General features: G+C 37.0%; 1 protein-coding gene across 6 annotated transcripts in view; it reads left to right on the top strand.

Moving 5' to 3' along the window:
- LOC109094458 (potassium voltage-gated channel subfamily KQT member 5-like) overlaps window positions 1-19,378 on the top strand; it is a 119,847-nt gene that overhangs the window by 79,521 nt on the left and 20,948 nt on the right. For all 6 annotated transcript variants that reach the window (XM_042737001.1, XM_042737002.1, XM_042737000.1 and 3 more), the window contains 4 exons: window positions 11,673-11,763; window positions 15,459-15,585; window positions 17,739-17,914; window positions 18,713-18,838. In XM_042737001.1, the coding sequence (XP_042592935.1) occupies window positions 11,673-11,763; window positions 15,459-15,585; window positions 17,739-17,914; window positions 18,713-18,838 (520 nt within the window). The remainder of the gene's footprint in view (window positions 1-11,672; window positions 11,764-15,458; window positions 15,586-17,738; window positions 17,915-18,712; window positions 18,839-19,378) is intronic.

Genomic DNA, 19,378 nt, shown 5'->3' with positions numbered 1-19,378 from the left:
CACTAACTCTCCTTTGTGTACTTTTTCGTTGCTTCTTCTTGTGCTCGAAGAAGCGTTTATAGGATAGCTCTATTTGATTACCTATAACAGTTACATTTTACAGCTTCTGTACCAAATTATATTTTACAGAAATCTGATGGTTTACAAGTCTAAAAAATAAAATTTAGTGCATACCCAGATGACATAATTTTAATGGCTTTTACTATATTATTTTACATTTTATATTTGCTAAAGAGTTTGGATACCCTGAAATGATGCTGATTTCTTTGTATACTAACATTCAAAAGTTGCAGTAGTATTCAGTAAGTTTTTTTTTTAAGAAATGAATACTAAAATTATTTGTAATAAATGAAAGTATTATAAAAATTTTCAAACATTTTTTTTAAATATAATGCTATTGGTTTTAACTCTCTATTAATAAAAATAATCATGAAAAAATGTATCAGTTTCCACAAAAATATTAGTATTTACATTGGTGATAATAATAAATTATTCTTGATCACCATGGCTGCTGAAAATTCAGCTTGGCATCACATGAATAAATAACATTTTACAATATATTCAAATATAAAAAGGTTATTTTAAACTATTTAAATGTAAAATTATTTAAATGATTAATATTATTCAAAATAAACCTTTTTTTATTGTATTTTTGTATTTTTGGTTAGAAAATGCAGCTTTGGTGAGCAGAAGAGTAAAAAATCAAACCCAAACTTTTAAAGGGTATACTTTCCCAAAATATTAATAGCTCAAAGTAATAAAGGTAAAAGTGCATCATGTGTTTTTTTTTGTGCCTAGAATATACATGCAATATAAAGGCACAATTTAGTAATGACCATCATAATCTCAACGAATGGTTATTTAAATGAATGATTATTTTTACATTTTTAAATGATTAAGTGTTTCCATTCACTTTAGAGAACTTTAGCTGGATGCGCTCAGGGCTTTGGATGCCTATGGCTGCGTTGTGTTTTGTTAAGTAGTTGCTTAGAAATAAAGCAGCGTGTTTCATCTAGCCGATCAGCCTTGTAAGACACTTGAGTAGATTGTATAAACAGCAGGATTAGTTAATAGACTTTTGGTAGGGGAACATCCTGTCTGTTCCTGCTCCCTGTCCTCCTCAAGACAAACTGCTGGAGGCAGAACGGGGCGGAACAGCATAGCTCATCCTCACCTCCACCCTCCTCCCTGGTGAAGTGAGGCTTAAAAAGAAACCCAACAGCTGTGGTGTCTGGGATGCTGCAGTTACGATGGTGCTGTATGAACTTTATGGGCTTACATTGTGTTTTATTCCTCTATAAAGAAGAGATTACGGAACTGCCCCCTTCTGTAAAAGTTCTGGGGGGAGTTGTAGTGGGGCGAGGGTCTCAAGGCTCTTGAAAAAAATTCATTTTGGGACCTACACAGATACACTAGTGCACTTGTTTTAAATGTAGTACATAGAGATATTATGTTGTATATGATAAAATATACTTATGTTTAATAAGGATATGTTTAATTGATAACTCTATGGCCTATTGAACTCCTGTTTATGTAAATCAAAGTGAACCCAGACTACTTTATAATGTTAACAATGGATATTTTGACACGCCATGTTCCTTTCTATAATTATCTGGTAACCTTTCAATTTTAACAGAAGGTCATGAACCTGATTCAGCCTCCGTGTGTTGTAGCCAGAACATCATTTTGATGCAGCAGTGGCATTATGTGATCAGCTTCAGGACCCTGGACAGCACCATGCCTGATTAGACTCAACCTCATGTTAAAAACAAAATAATTTCTCACCTTATAGAGTTTCAGGAGTGTTCAGTGTTTGTGTCTGTTATCTCTGATATAATATTAGTTGTATTCTGTAAATGGTGCCATATTTTTTTTTTTTTTTGGAGCAGTTACTCTTTTAATGTACTTTCTAAAGAACAGAAACATAGTTTTGTTACTGTTATTTATAATTGTGCAACTTTACAATCATGCAAAACAACATGAAAAATTAAACAACATATATGATCTATATCATATGATATTAAACAACGTAATACTGAGGGTTACTCTGAACACTGTAGATGTGAACAAATTTACAGAAAACTTTGTCTGAAAAATTTGAAGTAAAAAAAGACAATAGTGAAATCCATTGATGGATAATATAAGAAATATAAGAATAAAATAGTGGTTCGACAGTATATAACAGTCACTGGGCATCATTAGAAAGTATTAGTTTTTGAATGTAGGTTGTAGATTGTAATGACAGGTATGTATATACTTTAAAAGGGTTGGTAAGCTTATTTGATCAAAAATACAGTATAAACAATAATATTTTGAAATATTATTACAATTTAAAATAACTGTTTTCTGTTTATTTTTATATCAAATAAAATTTGTAAATTGTGAATAAGCTGAATTTTCAGCAGTCATTACTCCAGGTTTCATTGTTTAAAATGTAGAACATTTTAATATGTTGATTTGGTGATCAAGATACATTTCTTCTTATTATCAATGTTGAGCTGCTCAATTTTTTTGTGTAAAAAGTGGTAATTTAAAATTCAAAAGATCAGCATCTTTACTGTCACTTTTGACCTATTTAATCCATCCTTCACTCTTAAAAATGAAGGTGCTTAAAAGGTTATTCACAGTAATGCCATAGAATAACCATTTTCATTTCTACAAAGAACCATCTCTTTCCTACCTGTTTATAATCTGAAAAACCTTCTTTCACCACAAAGAACCTTTTATGAAACAGAAAGGTTCTTCAGATTTTTAAGGTTCTTTATGGAACTATTTAGACAAAAAGGTTCTTCTATGGCATCGTGAAGCACCTTTATTTTTAAGAGTGTTGCTGAATTAAAGTTTTTTTTTTTTAACTTAACATATTGACATATATATATATATATACACACACACAACTCTGAAGTGCTGGGATAGATTTTGTGGAGGCAAACTGCTGTGAAATGCATCCCATGAATATTTAAACATTTTGTACAAGATGTACTTTTTGGTGGTAAAAGATATGACAATGAATATCTGTTCTGTCCTTTGAAGGTGGATCCCTGTTTTTCTCTTTGATACGCATCTCTGTAGTTGTCCTCGTTCTCAAATCCTCAAATATGCTCAGCAGTTGCTGGTGGAAGGACAGTAGATCAAAGAAATTAATTTATGAAGCTTGATTCACAATGGTCGTACATGAATATAAAGTAGTTTGTGTATTTGTTCTTGTTGTTGCGGTGCCGTGTGTTTAGATTGATTTGAATATAAGACATCCAGCCTCACGCTGCTCTGTATTCACACTCTCTGGAGACCTGCATGCATGCAGCCAGCCACATTAAAACTTCTCTCAAACCTTAGTGAGCTATTATTAGGCTTCATCTTTGATCAGCTCTGCACACTGCCACCTCAAATAGCCGTATATTCTGTTTGCTGGCAGTTAACGAAGTTAATTAAAAATCCCCAGTGCAATTTGAGGAACAATTAAACTCCAACAAACTCGTCTTTTCCTGCCAGCTCTAAGCATACGCCTGACTGGCCTGTGTTCTTTTTATAGTGCATCCATGGCTGCACTATATTGATATTCCTCAGTTATTATGGTTTTGTTCTAAATCCCTAACCCAAGTTTAAAACTCCTACAATTAATTCAGCCTTAACTACTTACAACAGTCTGTTTAAACTGAACAGATTTATGTTTTTAAAAAAATCTCCCATTGACTTTCAACTGTTCCAACTGTTAGAATAGAATAGAATTTTGAGCATTCAAGAAACAAGTGATGAGGACATTATACTGTTTGTTGAATTGTACTTAGGTCTTCTGTCTTGCGTCTATTTGCATAATGAATTGTGACTGGTCTTGAATGGTACAGTGATTGTACAAACTCTTCTGAGCAGCTGACAGAAAACAAGACGTGTTGCAGTTGCAAGAACTAGTGTTTACTTCAGGAAAAGAAAATCGAATTGCTCTCTGAATTGCTTGTGGTTTGTATGCCAGTGTTCTAGTTTTGAGAGTTTTCAGAGGAAGCAGTTCAGCATCGGGTTGAGATAACAAAATTAAGCTGTGGCAAGACCTATCTGAGTTTTTAAGGGAAACTTGCACACAATGCAGTAATGGTCAGTTTTGACTAGCTGCCTCAGCTGGACTTTATGGCAAGGTTTCTTTCTCACAACTGGCTTCACTGAACCTGGAACAGCAACATGCAGCGTTAGATGACAGCCCTAATTATTCATGACAGGCCTGCATTCAGCCAACGAGAGGAAAAAACATGAGACTGAAAAAAACATCTTTAATTTAGCACAGAGTAACAATTATAATGACTGATCATACAGTCAGTGTCCAGTTATCAAATAAATACAAGCACATACTTTCACACAAACATATTCAGCATCTGGAGTGCAAGTAATACAAGCATTTTCCCTTCACTCTGTCTGCTGCTGATCCATCATTCTTTCTTACTTTCATACTCTTGAACTCTGGATTTGTGATTCACTGTCAATCGCTGCAAAAATCAGGGACGCTAGTATGCTCCTGCTGTTTTAGTTTTGTCAGTCAAACTCCTTGTGAAGGAGAATTCACTGTTAATTCTGTTAATGATTTCACCTGTTTCTTTAAAGCGTTGTTACCCTAAGAATCACTAAAATACCTGACTGAATCTGAATCTATCATTAGACTATGATATCGCTGTCTGGCTTGCGAATGATTTAGACCCATGTGTAACCTGTAAAAAGGCCATTTGATTGTGGAGGCATCAATCAATAGCCAGTGGCTTTCATGATGTCAGGGCTGTGCAGGGACATTCAGTGCCACCTCCTGATTTTGTGTTATTGCTGTCATTAACCCTGGGCCCGTGTGAAGCTCTGGTCAGAGGTCTGAGTTGTGTTTTACGCTCTGTTCCAGCTGCAGTGGAAACAGCAGCCAGTGTCCAGACCTTCCTGTTCAGACTGAGGAAAACCATTAGAGGCTCAAGCCAAATCAGAGCCAGATGTCCACATGCTATTTGTACAAGCCATTCAATATTTCACAGAGCAGCCATTATAACTCAGGCTGTATGGTGTTGTGGATGCTGGATTACTCATGCTATATTTTATATTAATCCAATGGAAAATGAATTATCGTGTTCATCTTGTCAGGAACGCAAAGACTGAACTCAAAAGCAGCCAACCATTTGAAACAGAAACATCCCAACGCAATCTCTTCTCTTCTCTTCTCTTCTCTTCTCTTCTCTTCTCTTCTCTTCTCTCTCTTCTCTTCTCTCTCTCTTCTTCTCTTCTCTTCTCTTCTCTTCTCCCATCTCTCTTTCCCTTCCCTTCCCTTCCCTTTCTCTTCTCTTCTCTTCCCTTCCCTTCCCTTCCCTTCCCTTCCCTTCCCTCCTCTTCTCTTCTCGCATCTTCTCGCATCTTTCGCTTCTCGCATCTTCTCTTCTCGCATCTTATTAAATGCTGTTCTTACAGTCTTATTAAATGCTGTTCTTCACATACGTTGATTGTGTGTTTTGTGTGGCAGACTGCAATACCGCCCTCTACCGTGTCATGTTTTTATCAGACAGTACACACTGCAGGTGGCCTGGCTCATGTAGAAATATTTGAAATTCTAAATACGAGCATGTCATCATTGTCTGTCTGAATGCTCCTCAAAGTCAAAACAACTGTCACAGTTTCATACAGTTTCTTACACACACACATACACACACACAAACACACACACACACACACACACACACACACACACACACACACACACACACACACACACACACACACACACACACACACACACACACACACACACACAGGCAAACAGAAACAGGTGTGCAGCCCACTATATGCTACTGTAACCTTTCTGTCCCTCTTTTTCTCACTCTGTTGCATTTCAAAGCAGTAATACGACAAAACTGCAAGCTGACATTTGCATACAGACACTCTTTCGCACATTTACACACACAGGCCGTTGAATTGTTAGGTGGTGCTGTGTTTTGTCTTGCTGTTCGAAAGAGGTCCCTGGGGTTCAGAGCTTTGAAAGCTCAGATGTCTAGGTCTGTGGGAGCCTGGCGCTGTGACCACACGGCTCTGAATGCAAAAAAAACACATTATCTGGCCTGAGTGTTTAGCAGAGTGCTGGTACCTGCAGCTGTTTGTTCTAAAAAAAAAATCATTTCTTCCTGGTCCAGTATTTTCATTTCCCCCCACATCTGACTTGAGAGAACTCTCAAATGGCTCTGAAAAATGTGTCTGGGTGCACGTATAATGCAAAAGTCTGTGATTGCTTTCATTTATACTTGAACGCTTTGACATTTTTATTTATGTAAGCAAATTTTCTTGGTTCTATTGAAGCACAGTGCACTCAGAGAGATTTTACTAGGTTGAGGAGGTGATGCAACTTGAGTGTTGCTGTTATTTAAGCAAAAGGGGTCAAACTAAATATAATTATAAAATTCATGTACATTTTCACTTTTTGCTCAAATATTTATTCCGACAATATAATTAGTCATGGAAACAAATGTTAAATTAAAAAGGAGTGCAAAATAGATGCATTTTCACTATTGGTCTCAGAATGTGTTCGCTGCTACTGTTTTGTGTGTCTACTGGTTTACAGTAATGACTGTAGCAGAAGCCCTTTTCTTAGGCACATTGTGTATGTGTGTGTGTGTGTGTGTGTGTGTGTGTGTGTGTGTGTGTGTGTGTGTGTGTGCATTTGTCCGTATGCATGTTTAAATGCAATAAACATGTTCTAGTTGAACAGCACGACACCAGTTTAAGCATAATGGTTGTGGTCTGCTATCACCACCAGGATATGGAAAGTGCTATATCCTGCAATGACTCATAAACTCTGTCACGATCCAGTCTTTGGGGATTGTAATACTATGGAGTGTTATGAGATTCACAGAAGCCCTCACACTAACTGAAAGAGTTTGGTTTGTGTGGGTGTGCATGTGTTAGCCAAGCACTAAAATGTGAGGAGTAGGTCAGACAGAGTGTGTCTCACTGACAAAAAGAGAAAGAAAGACAGAGGAACAGGTGAGGGCTGTCAGCACAACTGTGATAACAGCTGTTAACACACTAACATACAGATGTCACAACTAGTTTGTCATTAATCACAGACAGATACAGCAAATAGTAACTAGTAAATAAACACCTCCCAAACTCTTTACACTTCTTCTGTCAAGTATGATGCTCAGTTAGGCCTTTCAGCAGTTGTGTTGTTGCATTAATAATTATAGAATGATCATTCAAAATTTTGGGAAATATGGAGACTTTTTAGTCTTTTCATGCAAGATCTGCCTTGCTGTTTAGAAATGAAAGTGTACAGCTAGATTTTTCATTCAGGAATAATTTAGGAATCAATCGTTGTATTCAGAAACTGATAAACAATAGTATAAACTACACTGGGTTAAACAGAGGATTGCCAGTCATTAATGAGTTATCAAATCTAATTTACATACATTTAAATTCAAATCAAAATTTTAAAACTTCAAGGCCCTTAAAAAATGTAGGTACTGTATTTTTTGTTTGATGTTTTTGAAAAAAGTCTCTAATACTTACCAAGACTAAATTTATTAGATCAATAATACAGAAATATTTTGAAATATTATTACAGTTTGAAATCATTTAAAAGAATACATTTACTATTATAATTAGTGCAGTCTACTGATTTAAAAAATAACTAATTAATTGCACATTTCTTCTGAAATTAATCACGATTAATCCCACCTATCATTAAAGTTTTTAAATATGCTTTTATATTGCAATAATTTCACATTCAATTTTTCTAATTAATGTACAAACAACATAAAGACAGTATATTTTTAATATTTGTTTAATGCCATCTTTTTTTATGACTGAAGGCCAGTATCACTGATACCAATTACAGTTTTTCTCGATTGCTGACACACTATTTATACACTATATACAATTGATTCATTTGGCCCAATTTTTTCAAACCATTCATACAGTTCTCGAGAGACACGTTTCTTAAAACTTTTAACACATATCACCTGTTTGCACACATGTTCCAATTTGCTCAGTGTTTTCTGCAAAACTCTACTCAAAAGCCCGCAACCATGTTCTTATTCAGAAAACACAAACACACAATATGAATAACTCAAGCATCAAAAAATGAAACACATTTATCCACATGTGAACATTAAGTAGCAAAACTGATGACACACCAGTCAGAATCTTAGGATGATATGAACAGGAGCACAAGCGATTATGAGTTTTGGAAACTGAATCCTGGTAGTGGGAAAAAAAGAGGAAAAAAAGGGAAGTTGGCCTACAGGCTCATCTACAAGGTTTCAATACTACTTACCCATACAATATAATTAAGGAACATACTAGCAGTACTTCAGATGAGAGAACTTTATTCTATGTACAATAAATAATGTAGCATATGTTGTACACCCTCAAACTCATTACTGTTGAATTGATTTGTAGCCAAGTAGTCTTTACATGTACTGTATTTGTGCAGAACTGAGAGACGACTGTCTAGGGGGAGGCAGAGAAGTCTTTTGTCAGAAGATTAAGAAACTGCTATAACAAATAGGGATACTACCAATATTGTAATGCAAATTGGCAGAGGATGCTGAATGAATGAATGAATGAATGAATGAATGAATGAATTTATCTAATTATTTATTTATTTACTCATTCATTATTTATTTATTTCTGTAACTTAACTGACAGTATATTCCACTGTGTGTTCACTGTATATTCAGTTGTTTGGTCTTTGAACTTTTTTCTTGTAGTGCTTTTCATTTACTGCAAGATCTCTTTACAGTAGTGAAATGACAGTAAACTTTTCTTAAAGTTTATTGCAGAATTTTACTGTATCTGCAACCCTCTATTTATGCCGTATACTGTAACAGTCATAGACTAGCAAAAGGATTCCTTTTTCCCAAAAGGAGGTTTTTGTAATAGTGTTTTGAACTGATCTCACTAGTGTTCTCTAGGCAGGAAAGTAGTCTGTGTATTTGACAGGTTTGTGTATCATCTGAGGCCAAAGTTTGAGTTGAAAAAAGAGAACATGTTTTTGACAAAACTATTTGATTTTGACCTGGAAGTTTGAAGTTTGCACAAGTTGGTGTGTAGTTGTGAGATTGTGTTTATAGTTGTGAGAAAATGATGAATTGTTTCATGAATTGTGTGTTAGCAATCAAGAAAAACTGTAATATTGATTTCGCTATAAAAACATTTTCCCCCTAATATTTAACCATTGACTATAGCCATTCAACATTACAGTATAATTAAGAGCTATTAATTTGAACATTTATTTGACTTTAAAGATAACTTCTAATTTAAGTGAACTTAAAACCATTATAATAAATGTCATATTTAGCTACAGTACCTGTGCATATACAGAGATTGAATAAAGTTAACAAATACTAAATTCTAAACTAAAAACAGATGAATCCTTAAAGCTATAAAAATTATTGATTTTCTCTTTTTTTTCTTTAATTAACAGACATCACAGCAGCTGGTTATTAGGATGTTTGGCTGCTATTTCTTTAAACATGGACATGCATCGTATTTTCCCTCAAATATATTTACCTTTTCTGGCCCACTTCAGGTCTTAAAGTCTATAAAAATTAATGACGACTTGAATCGGGTGTGTTAGATGGGGAAGACAGTGCTGGGATGCTCCAGGAAAGTTTGGAAACCATTTCAGAGACATGATCCTAAATGTAACTCATATATAACATTACATGCATGCACAGTTTTAAGGCAGCTTTAATTGCCTTATTGGTAACTTCATGACTTAACTGAACATGACATTGAATGCACATAGTTTTTTGCACGCTGATATGAAATGATAAAGTCTGCAGCATGTGCCAGCACCTTTGTGCATGCAATTGAAGAGCATGTACTCGAGCCCAGTACCGTTTCTGCACTCATTTGAATTGAGCCTGGCGCTGAAGTGAAGCTGGAGTGTGCGTCTGAAACATCTACTGTTTGATGTGGTCATTAAGACATTCTGCGACTGAATAAATGGACTTCTTGACAAGAAAAAAGAGACAGAAGTAGCAGTTATGAGTGGGTGGCCAACTCTAGGCTCCACCCCTGTGTTAATTGTGTTAAATAATTTTAACGCGTTAAACTGAAAAAAATAATCGCCTGTGTTGACATGCTAATTTTTACAGCACTAATTATAATATATTTTAAAATGCAATTTATGCCTGTTATAGCAAAGCTGAATTTTCAGCAGTCATTACTTCAGTCTTCAGTGTTACATGATCCTTCAGAATTTATTCTAATATGATTTGCTGCTCAAAAAACATTTCTTATCAACGCTCAAAAATGTTTGAAAACATTGTTTTCAAGTTGTGTTTTTGTGGAACCTTTATCTATTTAATGTAAGATCTTTACTTTTACCTTTTAATATATATATATATATATATATATATATATATATATATATATATATATATATATATATATATATATATATATATATATATATATATATTTACCTCAAAAGTTTGAATGGTAGTGTGCATATAAATGTTGCAAATGCCCATTTCAAATCTAATTTACATAAATGTAAAATACAAAAATCTACATGGAATTGAACTTATTTGGAACTGTTCAAATCATTTAGTCAGATTTACTGAATAGAAAGTGCTGTTATATGTGCTGGTTAGTGCATTTATGTTGCACACCCACAAAACGAAAAGATCTGTGTTGAAATCTACCTGAACCCACTATTAGCTATGCAGCATCACTAAATGCTCAAAGTAAGAATTAAGTGTTAATGTGGTTACATATGTATATGTGCTGCAAAAATCTGCTTTCACTGGCAAAACAGGTCTAAGGGTCAGAGTGAGAGGGTCAGAAATGGTCATGTGAACAATAATGGTGCAGGAAATCAATTATAAGTGAACCTGAGATAGGAAAAAAATAATAATAATATACAAAATTACAGAATATGGTTCCTTTCAATTAAGAGGGAAGTGGAGGCTAAAGGTAAAATACAGAAGACAGTGCTGGATGTAAAAAACAGGCTCCCAGACACAATGTATTTACAGGAAACATAAGGACAGCAGTTGCTGGAAGACACAGTGATGTCTGCTAGTTCACTCAGACAGCATACGGCTGCATGTCTTGCACAGCTGCATCTGCTTCTGAAAATGAAGAGTCCATCTCTGTTCTCCACTTCAGGCCAATGTTCTTAATGGCCTGTTTATACAGGGTGAGAGCAAAAGAGAGAGAGACAACGGGACAGATACAGCATACTGCACCAGAGGGACAGCAGTAGAAATCATGTACTGTATGTTCCTGTAAATAGCTCTCAGACAATAGCAGAGAAGCTAGAGGGTGTGTGGTGTGTGCAGTTACACACACATCCATCATTAGTGAGACTCTGCAGCTTTAATGATGCTGAAAGTGATGATTTGTTAGGGAAGTTCTTTATGTGAGTGTGTCATTCAGGTACTTCAAAAGCTGTTTTGTTTACTGGTCAGTTGCTAAAAGAGCTGTAGAAAAGCACCACCGGATTCAATTGCAATCTAATGCCCCTCTGAAAGCTCTCAGATTCAGTCGGTGATCTTTCACAGGGTCCATCCTGAGATTTGTTAAGGTGCTTTCACATCAGAACAAAGAAACCTTCAGTTTCATCTCGCAGTTGCTCAGGTGAAGTCACACAGAACAGGATACAGTTACTTCAGCTGTATGACTAATGTTTTTCCTTTTTTGTTCCCTGGCAGGTTCACTTTGGTGTTTGGCTGTCTGGTTCTCTCTGTGTTCTCCACCATCCCTGCTCATATGGACCTCTCCAATCACTGTCTCCTTATACTGGTGAGACAGTATACTTACTGAACAAACTTACTGAATATTGAAACAAAATACCCACCTCAAACACTTAGAGTCAATATGAATTGCTGTGTACAACGTCTCGGTTACGTATGTAACCATCGTTTCCTGAAGGAGGGAACGGAGACGCCTCGTCGTGACCATCGAATTGGGATCTAGCTTTGAGAGACCAATCTACTTCAAGTGTAAAGTAAACGAGCCAATGGACAGTGGCATGCACTGATTGCATCCAGCTGCCGCTGATCACAGTGTGAGCATTAAAAGGCAGCCGGTGAAATGCATACCAGGTTTTTGCTAAGGAGTCAAGCCAGGAACCTGGCCAGCGGTGGTACAGCAGCCGTGGCGACGGGACGGGACGTCTCCGTTCACTCTTTCAGGGAACGAGGGTTACATACATAACCGACATGTTCCCTTTCAGTCGTTCACTATGAGTCACATTGTAACCAACGAATTGGGATCCCTACTAAAATGCCATGGATGCTGCCCCTTCCAGTGTCCTGTGCGAGCCTCCTGTGCCCCTTTTTGGTGTAGGCCGGGGCTCACGACAAGAAGACCAGTCACTGTTGTTGTAGCACTACCCACTCAGTGAGATTGGATAACACTGGGAAAACAGGGCACACCTTGTGCCTGATAAGCCAGGGTGATGGCATCCACAATCCAGTGGGCCATCCTATGCTTAGAGACAGCCTTCCCCTTCTGCCAGCCTCCGTAACAGGCAAAGAGCTGGTCTGAGGTCCTAAAGCTATGTGTCTGGTTTAGGTAGCATCTCAAGGCTCGGACAGGACAAAGCAAAACTAGGGCTAGGTCTGCCTCATCCGGGGGCAGCGGTTGCAGGCTCACAACCTGATCCCTGAAGGGAGTAGTGGGAACCTTTGGCACATGGCCGGGCCGGGGCCTCGGTATTACCTGGGAGTCAGCCTGCAAGCAGGAGCAGAGTTTTCATTGATAGACACTTCAGCTCAACTGACTGCAAAGGCTCAAATGGGCCCTGCTGTAGTGCTTTGAGCACCAGAGACAGGTCCCAAGAGGGTATGGAGTGGGGCTGGGGAAGATTTAACCTTCTCGCCCCCCTAAGGAACCTGATGACCAGGTCATGCTTTCCTAACGACTTTCCCTCCACAGGATCATGGTTAGCAGCAATCGCAGTGACATAGATTTAAGGGTGGAGGGAGACACCCTATGCTCCAAAAGGTGCAAAAAGTAAAGCACGACCCTGATCGGGCATCTCCAGGGGTCTTTTCGATGAGAAGAGCACCACTCGATGGACAAGTTCCACTTCAAGGCGTAAGCGTGTCTCGTAGACGGTGCTCATGCCGAAGTGATGGTGTCAACTACCTCTAGGGTTAGTTCACCTGGAACCTCCTCATCCCGTCCAGGGACCAGACTTGAAGTTTCCAGAGGTCTGGACGCGGGTGCCACTGGGTACCCTGTCTCTGAGTCAGTAGATCCTTCCTCAGAGGAATCTGCCAGGGAGGGTCTGTCACAAGGAGCATTAGTTCAGGGAACCAGGTACGAACTAATAATTAATACTTTTATTGAGTGATGATGGATTAAATTGCCTGAAAATCACAGTAATGACATTTACATTGTTACAAAAGATCTTTATTTCAAATAAACGCTGTTCTTTGGAACTTCCTAATTATAAAAGAATCTTGAAAAATATCAAGTAAATATTAAGCAGCATAACCATTTTCAGCATTGATAATAAGACATGTTTCTTGAGCAAATCAGCATACTAGAATGATTTCTGAAGGATTGTGTGCCACTAGTGACTAGAGTAATGATGCTAAAAATTCAGATTTGCTTTCACAGGAATAAATTACATTTAAAAAAATATTAAAATAAAAACATTTGTTTTAAATTGTAATAAGATTTAAAAATCATGATGTTACTTTTTTCACTTTTTTTTATTTATAAAATGTAAAAAAAAAAAAATATCTTACCAACCCCAAACATTTGAATTGCAGTAGGGAAGTCCACACTACAAATATAACAATAACAGCACAGAGGAATAGTAGTGTAGGAAAGTTATTGTTATAGCTGTCATTCTTGCAGGTCTTAAGACCAGGGTTGTAGGGTCAGTGAAGGTAAATTTTGATTTGTTGTTGACTTTAAGTCTCAAAACAAGGTCTCAGTGTATCTCTCTGGTCTGGTGTTCAAATATCCCTTCAAAAATGTTAAAATACGATCACTTGGATTAGGCAATTTGATACATGTTGTATTATGCTGGGCTGGTTTCATCCTTTCACTGAGATGTTTTACTGGCTGATGGGATCCTCTCAGGTGACAGCAGAAAGCAGCATGGTTCTTTTAGTGATTGAGCACCTCAGTCCCACCGGACACTTAGTTGAGCTGGCCAAGGTGTTCCTGTTTCAGTTAAAGAGGCTGTATTGAGAGACGTTCAGAGACTCTGAGCTGACCTGAAAGCAGGAGAGGATGGCGTCTACCCCACTGGTGGGAAAGCAGGACCTGCACAGCCTCCAGTATCAGATAGTGCTCAGGATAAGCAAAAAGTGTTGTGTCAAGCCATGGGAAGCCCAGCTCAGCTGTCACAGTGGATCAGGACAGGACAGTTTAAAAGCCTATCCCAGGCCCCTTACCCCTCAGAGATGGGGCAAACATGAAATATGACCCGGGAAAAGGTTGATTAGTCCATCAACAGCTGCAAAGAGGACTTGATATTCAGACAAATATTATCAACATCATTATCAACAAATTAACTGCCATTAGTCATAAGTTTATATATATATTTGTATATATATTTATGTTTTCTTCACTTATCTTCATATTTGAATATATATATATATATATATATATATATATATACATATATATATATATATATATATATATATGTATATATATATATATATATATATATATATTCAAATATGAAGATAAGTGAAGAAAACATAAATGTAAATATGAATAAATAGAGTATTTAGATTTATTTATTACATTAGATTTATTTATGAAAGCATTTAAAAACCAGGCAATATTAATGTCAGACTTCTTCAAAACCTATTTTTGTTTATATAATTTTAATTTAATACATTTTTTATTTATTTAATTTCAGATTATTTCCAGAATTTTAAGGAACATGTCCAAATGTATTTATTTGTTTGTTTGTTTATCGACTGACTCGCTAACTTGATTTCTTATCAGTTTATTTTTGTTTATTATTGTTTTGTTTCCTACTATTTAAGAATCAGTGCCAGGTGATCCAAAGTCATGAACGTTTGAACTGATGACCAGATTGTAAGCCCAATGCGAATCAACGAGCAGTTTAATGTAAATCTGTGGTGTTTCTTTGGGAGCGGAGCAGTGTTATAAACTCTATGCATGCAGACAGATGAAACCCTAATCGGGTGAAACTCTCCGTGAACTCAACTGGGGTTTATCTAACACTGCAATTAGCAGACACCAGGAATGTGGCAATGATGGATTAGCTGACAGGTTAATTATGTTACAGTAGCTAGGCCTCCTGTGGTGTATCAGGGTGTGTGTGTGTGTGTACAGTATTTACAGTATATACATATGTAATAAATTCATGCCAAACTTTACAGAAAATAACAATAAGCATTTTTTTTTTTGGTGAGATAGCTTTAATTAGTTACCATATATTAAGTGGTGCACCTGTCATGTCATGAAAGTTGTTTGTGTGTATTTTTGTTTTGCAGGAGTTTGTGATGATTGTTGTGTTTGGTCTGGAGTACATCATTCGCATTTGGTCGGCTGGATGCTGCTGTCGCTACAGGGGATGGCAAGGACGACTGCGCTTTGCAAGAAAACCATTCTGTGTCATCGGTAGGATAAAAAATGTGTTCTTTGAGTGTGCTCTCCATATGTGTGTTTGTAGAGGGTGATGGATCTGCTGTATTGGTGTGGATGTTGACAGATGCTCGACGGGCTAATGATAGCACCTCTGCCCCAAATCGATGACTGACTCAAACATACATAATGACTGTGAGAGTTCTCTTGTAATTCCCTCATGAGGAAAAGCAGACAATAACTAACCAATGAGGGATTACAGGCAATAACTAACCAGTCCTGTTTATATTTATTACACGTGGTGTATGTGGTGTTGTGTTGTATGAGGGTAATTTAGGCTCCAGTGTGAATATATCAGTGTGCTGTGTGTCATGCACTGAACCTCATCTCCATTCATTAGGAGGCTGAGTTCCATCAGCATCCCATCAGCGCTGAGACTAACTCTGAATTATGAAACAGAGAGAAAAAGGAAACAATTTCCCCTCCCTGCTCAACACATTTATTTGGCATGTCCTATTAGAAATTGTGTAAATGTCTTTGCATATTATATACATACGTTTATGCTACCACATCCTCTATTATTACATCTTCATGTTGTCTAATATAAATATATTTATCTTCGACTTCATGTAGCACTTTTGCATGGCAACATAGCAACTATTAAACCATTTCAGGAACTAATTAATTGAGAAAAATTCTGGAAAACTACTTTTTTGGGCTGTTAAAAGAAACCTGATTTGCCTACAGTAAATTCACCTTGTTAAATGAAATTTAATTAATTGAAAAAGTAAAAATAAACAAGTACATAAAATAAAGATTTGTGAAACAAGAATACATGTGCATCAAAAAACGTGTTTTCACAACTGTTTCAAAAGTTGGGGAATTTTTAAAAATGTTTTTTAAAGAAGGCTCTTATCAATAAAAACGATATTGTGCTATATTATAACAATTTACAATGTTTTCTATTTTAATATATGTAAAAATGTAATGTTGTCCTGTGATGGCAAAGCTGAATTTTCAGCGTTACTACTCCAGTCCTTCAAATATTATTTCAATAATTAACATTAAAATATGGTATTACATAACATTTATGTGACATACTAAATGTCTGTACTGCAGTTTATTGCATCCTTGATGAATAGTATTATTAACATATCTTACTGACCAAATTTGGTCTGTGGTCTAAGTAAAAATGTTTTACACGAGACACAATCTGACATCTGTAGCTTTAAACAAGGAGATGTCAGTACTATCATCTATGAAAGCCAATTATAAAATATTTAAAACCTTGAGCTGAAATTTTGGTTATAAAACATTTTATAAAGATTGTAATTTAATTATTTCATTTACTTTATTTACAAATAGCTTTTTTATAACACACATTGTTCCAAAGCAACTTTTACAGCAAAATAAAGAAGGGGGAAAGAAAAAAAGTGCTTTTCATGATTTTCAAAGTTTCTCTACTGGTAACTTATTATTTTCCATCTTGTAGTATGGCTTTTGCTCACAAGTACCACAAATCTGCTGCCCTCATTTCCATCTGCTCATGTTCTTCAATGTTCCATTTTCACCTTGCAGCAACCTTCAAAGGTTGTGAGATTCGAATTTCAAATAACAGACTGTTAGGAGGCCACCTTCGGCATGTGCGACACAAGAACATTCTTATTTCAAACCTCAAGTGTAACATTCAGCAGGAAAATATGATGGAGGTGATTTGAGTAAAGAACAATATTATTCCTGGTTAAGACACGCTAGGAGCTGGAGAGGTTTTTCTGTGTGCAGTGAATGATTAGATATGCTGTTCTGTAAGGCTGTGGCTTCTCTGCTCGCTCTTGGCCCCTCTCTCTGTCTCTGATCTCAGTCAGAAAGACATAACAGACAAGTGAAACAGGCATATAAAAAAATCTCTGTTCCTGATGTATTAGAGAATAACAGCAAGCTTAGTTAATAGGTAGATGGGCTCTGGTTGAAATGGCTGGGTGGTCTTAGTCCTTGTTGAAGCTGGCTCAGTGATGCCAAAGTTAAGTGATATTGATATTGTGAGATAAAGAGGACTATGAGTCACTGATTCCATCTCCTAAATTGACCAACTGCTATAATTATTTTTAATAAGTCAATCAAAGTATTTATGTTGCTCTCTTGGTGTAAACATATACAAATGATCCCTGTCTCCTGTGTTTGTGTTTCAGACATTATTGTGCTCATTGCATCCATCGCAGTGGTTTCAGCTGGTAGCCAGGGCAATATTTTTGCCACGTCTGCACTTCGCAGTCTGCGTTTTTTGCAGATCTTGCGCATGGTGCGTATGGACAGGCGAGGCGGTACCTGGAAACTGCTTGGATCTGTTGTCTACGCTCACAGCAAGGTATACCGAATACTATTTAAGGGCAAAAATGAGTAAATGAGCTCAGGTCATGACATTGCGTGTGAGTTTTCATGTCGAGGCAGACATGTGACCCCACAATCAACCTCTTTTTCCAGCACCGCTTGGACTGAAACTTCATCCACGGGCTGCAGCCAAACCACACGCTTCCTCAGTCCTCAGTTACCCACCATTTAGTGGAGAGATTAGGGGTCCCCGCAATGAATCATTGTGGTCAATATAATAGCAGAGTTACTTATTTCTATCTCCTTTCAGGCTTAAGCGTTTACATTTTCCTGACATCCCTGATCAAACTGAAAAAACAGCTTAAACCAGCTTGTTTCGCTGGTCTTTGCTAGTTTAGTCTGGTTTAGCTGGTCTCCCAGCCTGGCCCCTCCGGTTTTCCTCCTAGCCAGCTGATTTCCAACCTGACAACCTCTTTAAAACCAGAAATAAAGCAGAACATTTTAAAATTCTAAAATATTTTATTAATATTGTAATTCAAAATAAGTTTAATCTGTAAAGCACTTTTTACAATAAACAGTGCTCTAGCACAGTTTTGTAGAAAATAGAAAATAAAGAAGAAAAAAAATTAATTAAAATAAAAACAAGCTTTTTGTTATTTTTGCTGTTCCTCTATTGGTCTTGCTGGTTTTACAACCTGGCCATGCTGGTTTTATCTGGTTTAAACTGATCTCCCAACCTTTAGCTGGTCACCAAACTAGTCCCAAACTAGCCTTGATATTTTTGTAGACATGACTTTAATTTGTTGGATGTTTTAAATTGTGATGTTTGTTTCAGGAGCTTGTGACCGCCTGGTACATTGGCTTCTTGGTGCTGATCTTTTCTTCGTTCTTGGTCTACTTGGTGGAGAAAGAGTTTAACAAACAGTTCGCCACCTATGCAGATGCTCTTTGGTGGGGTACGGTAAGTCTACCTAAAATGCCTTCCTTAAACGTCATCCTTTCACTCTTCATCAACCACTTTCAGCATTTGTGCACATTTTCCTACAAAAGTACACAAAATCCCCCCTTTTTCACATCTGTATACAATCTATATAATTTCCATCCCCCATTGACGGGTTGCTCAATAATATGCATTGCCAGTGTTTTGCTGTGTTTTATGCATTAATCGATAAGTGAGTTACAACCCTAGGCCTTGACAGGGTTTAGTTTTTGTGGTACACACAGCAGGACTGGTCATGGTTCCTCACCAGCTGACTTAACAAATCAATGCATGTAATTTCCTGCTCCTACCAAGCACAAACAGAGCTGTTTCGAGGAGATGTGAGGTCAGTTGAGGGTATGCTCTTCTGCTGTAGAGCTCAGATCCAGAGACAAACCAGCGGTGGGCCAATATTATGCTGCCACACGGTATTTACACTGGGTTGAGCCCAAGCCAGCGTCTGGAGTTGACAGGCAGGCTTCCGTGGAGGAAAACAGGAGAACAGGAGTCTGGCTTTCTGTG

Source organism: Cyprinus carpio, chromosome B13 (genome assembly GCF_018340385.1).
Source record: "Cyprinus carpio isolate SPL01 chromosome B13, ASM1834038v1, whole genome shotgun sequence".
In the NCBI taxonomy this organism is placed as follows: domain Eukaryota; kingdom Metazoa; phylum Chordata; class Actinopteri; order Cypriniformes; family Cyprinidae; genus Cyprinus; species Cyprinus carpio.
This window is presented reverse-complemented; position numbering and strand designations above follow the sequence as displayed.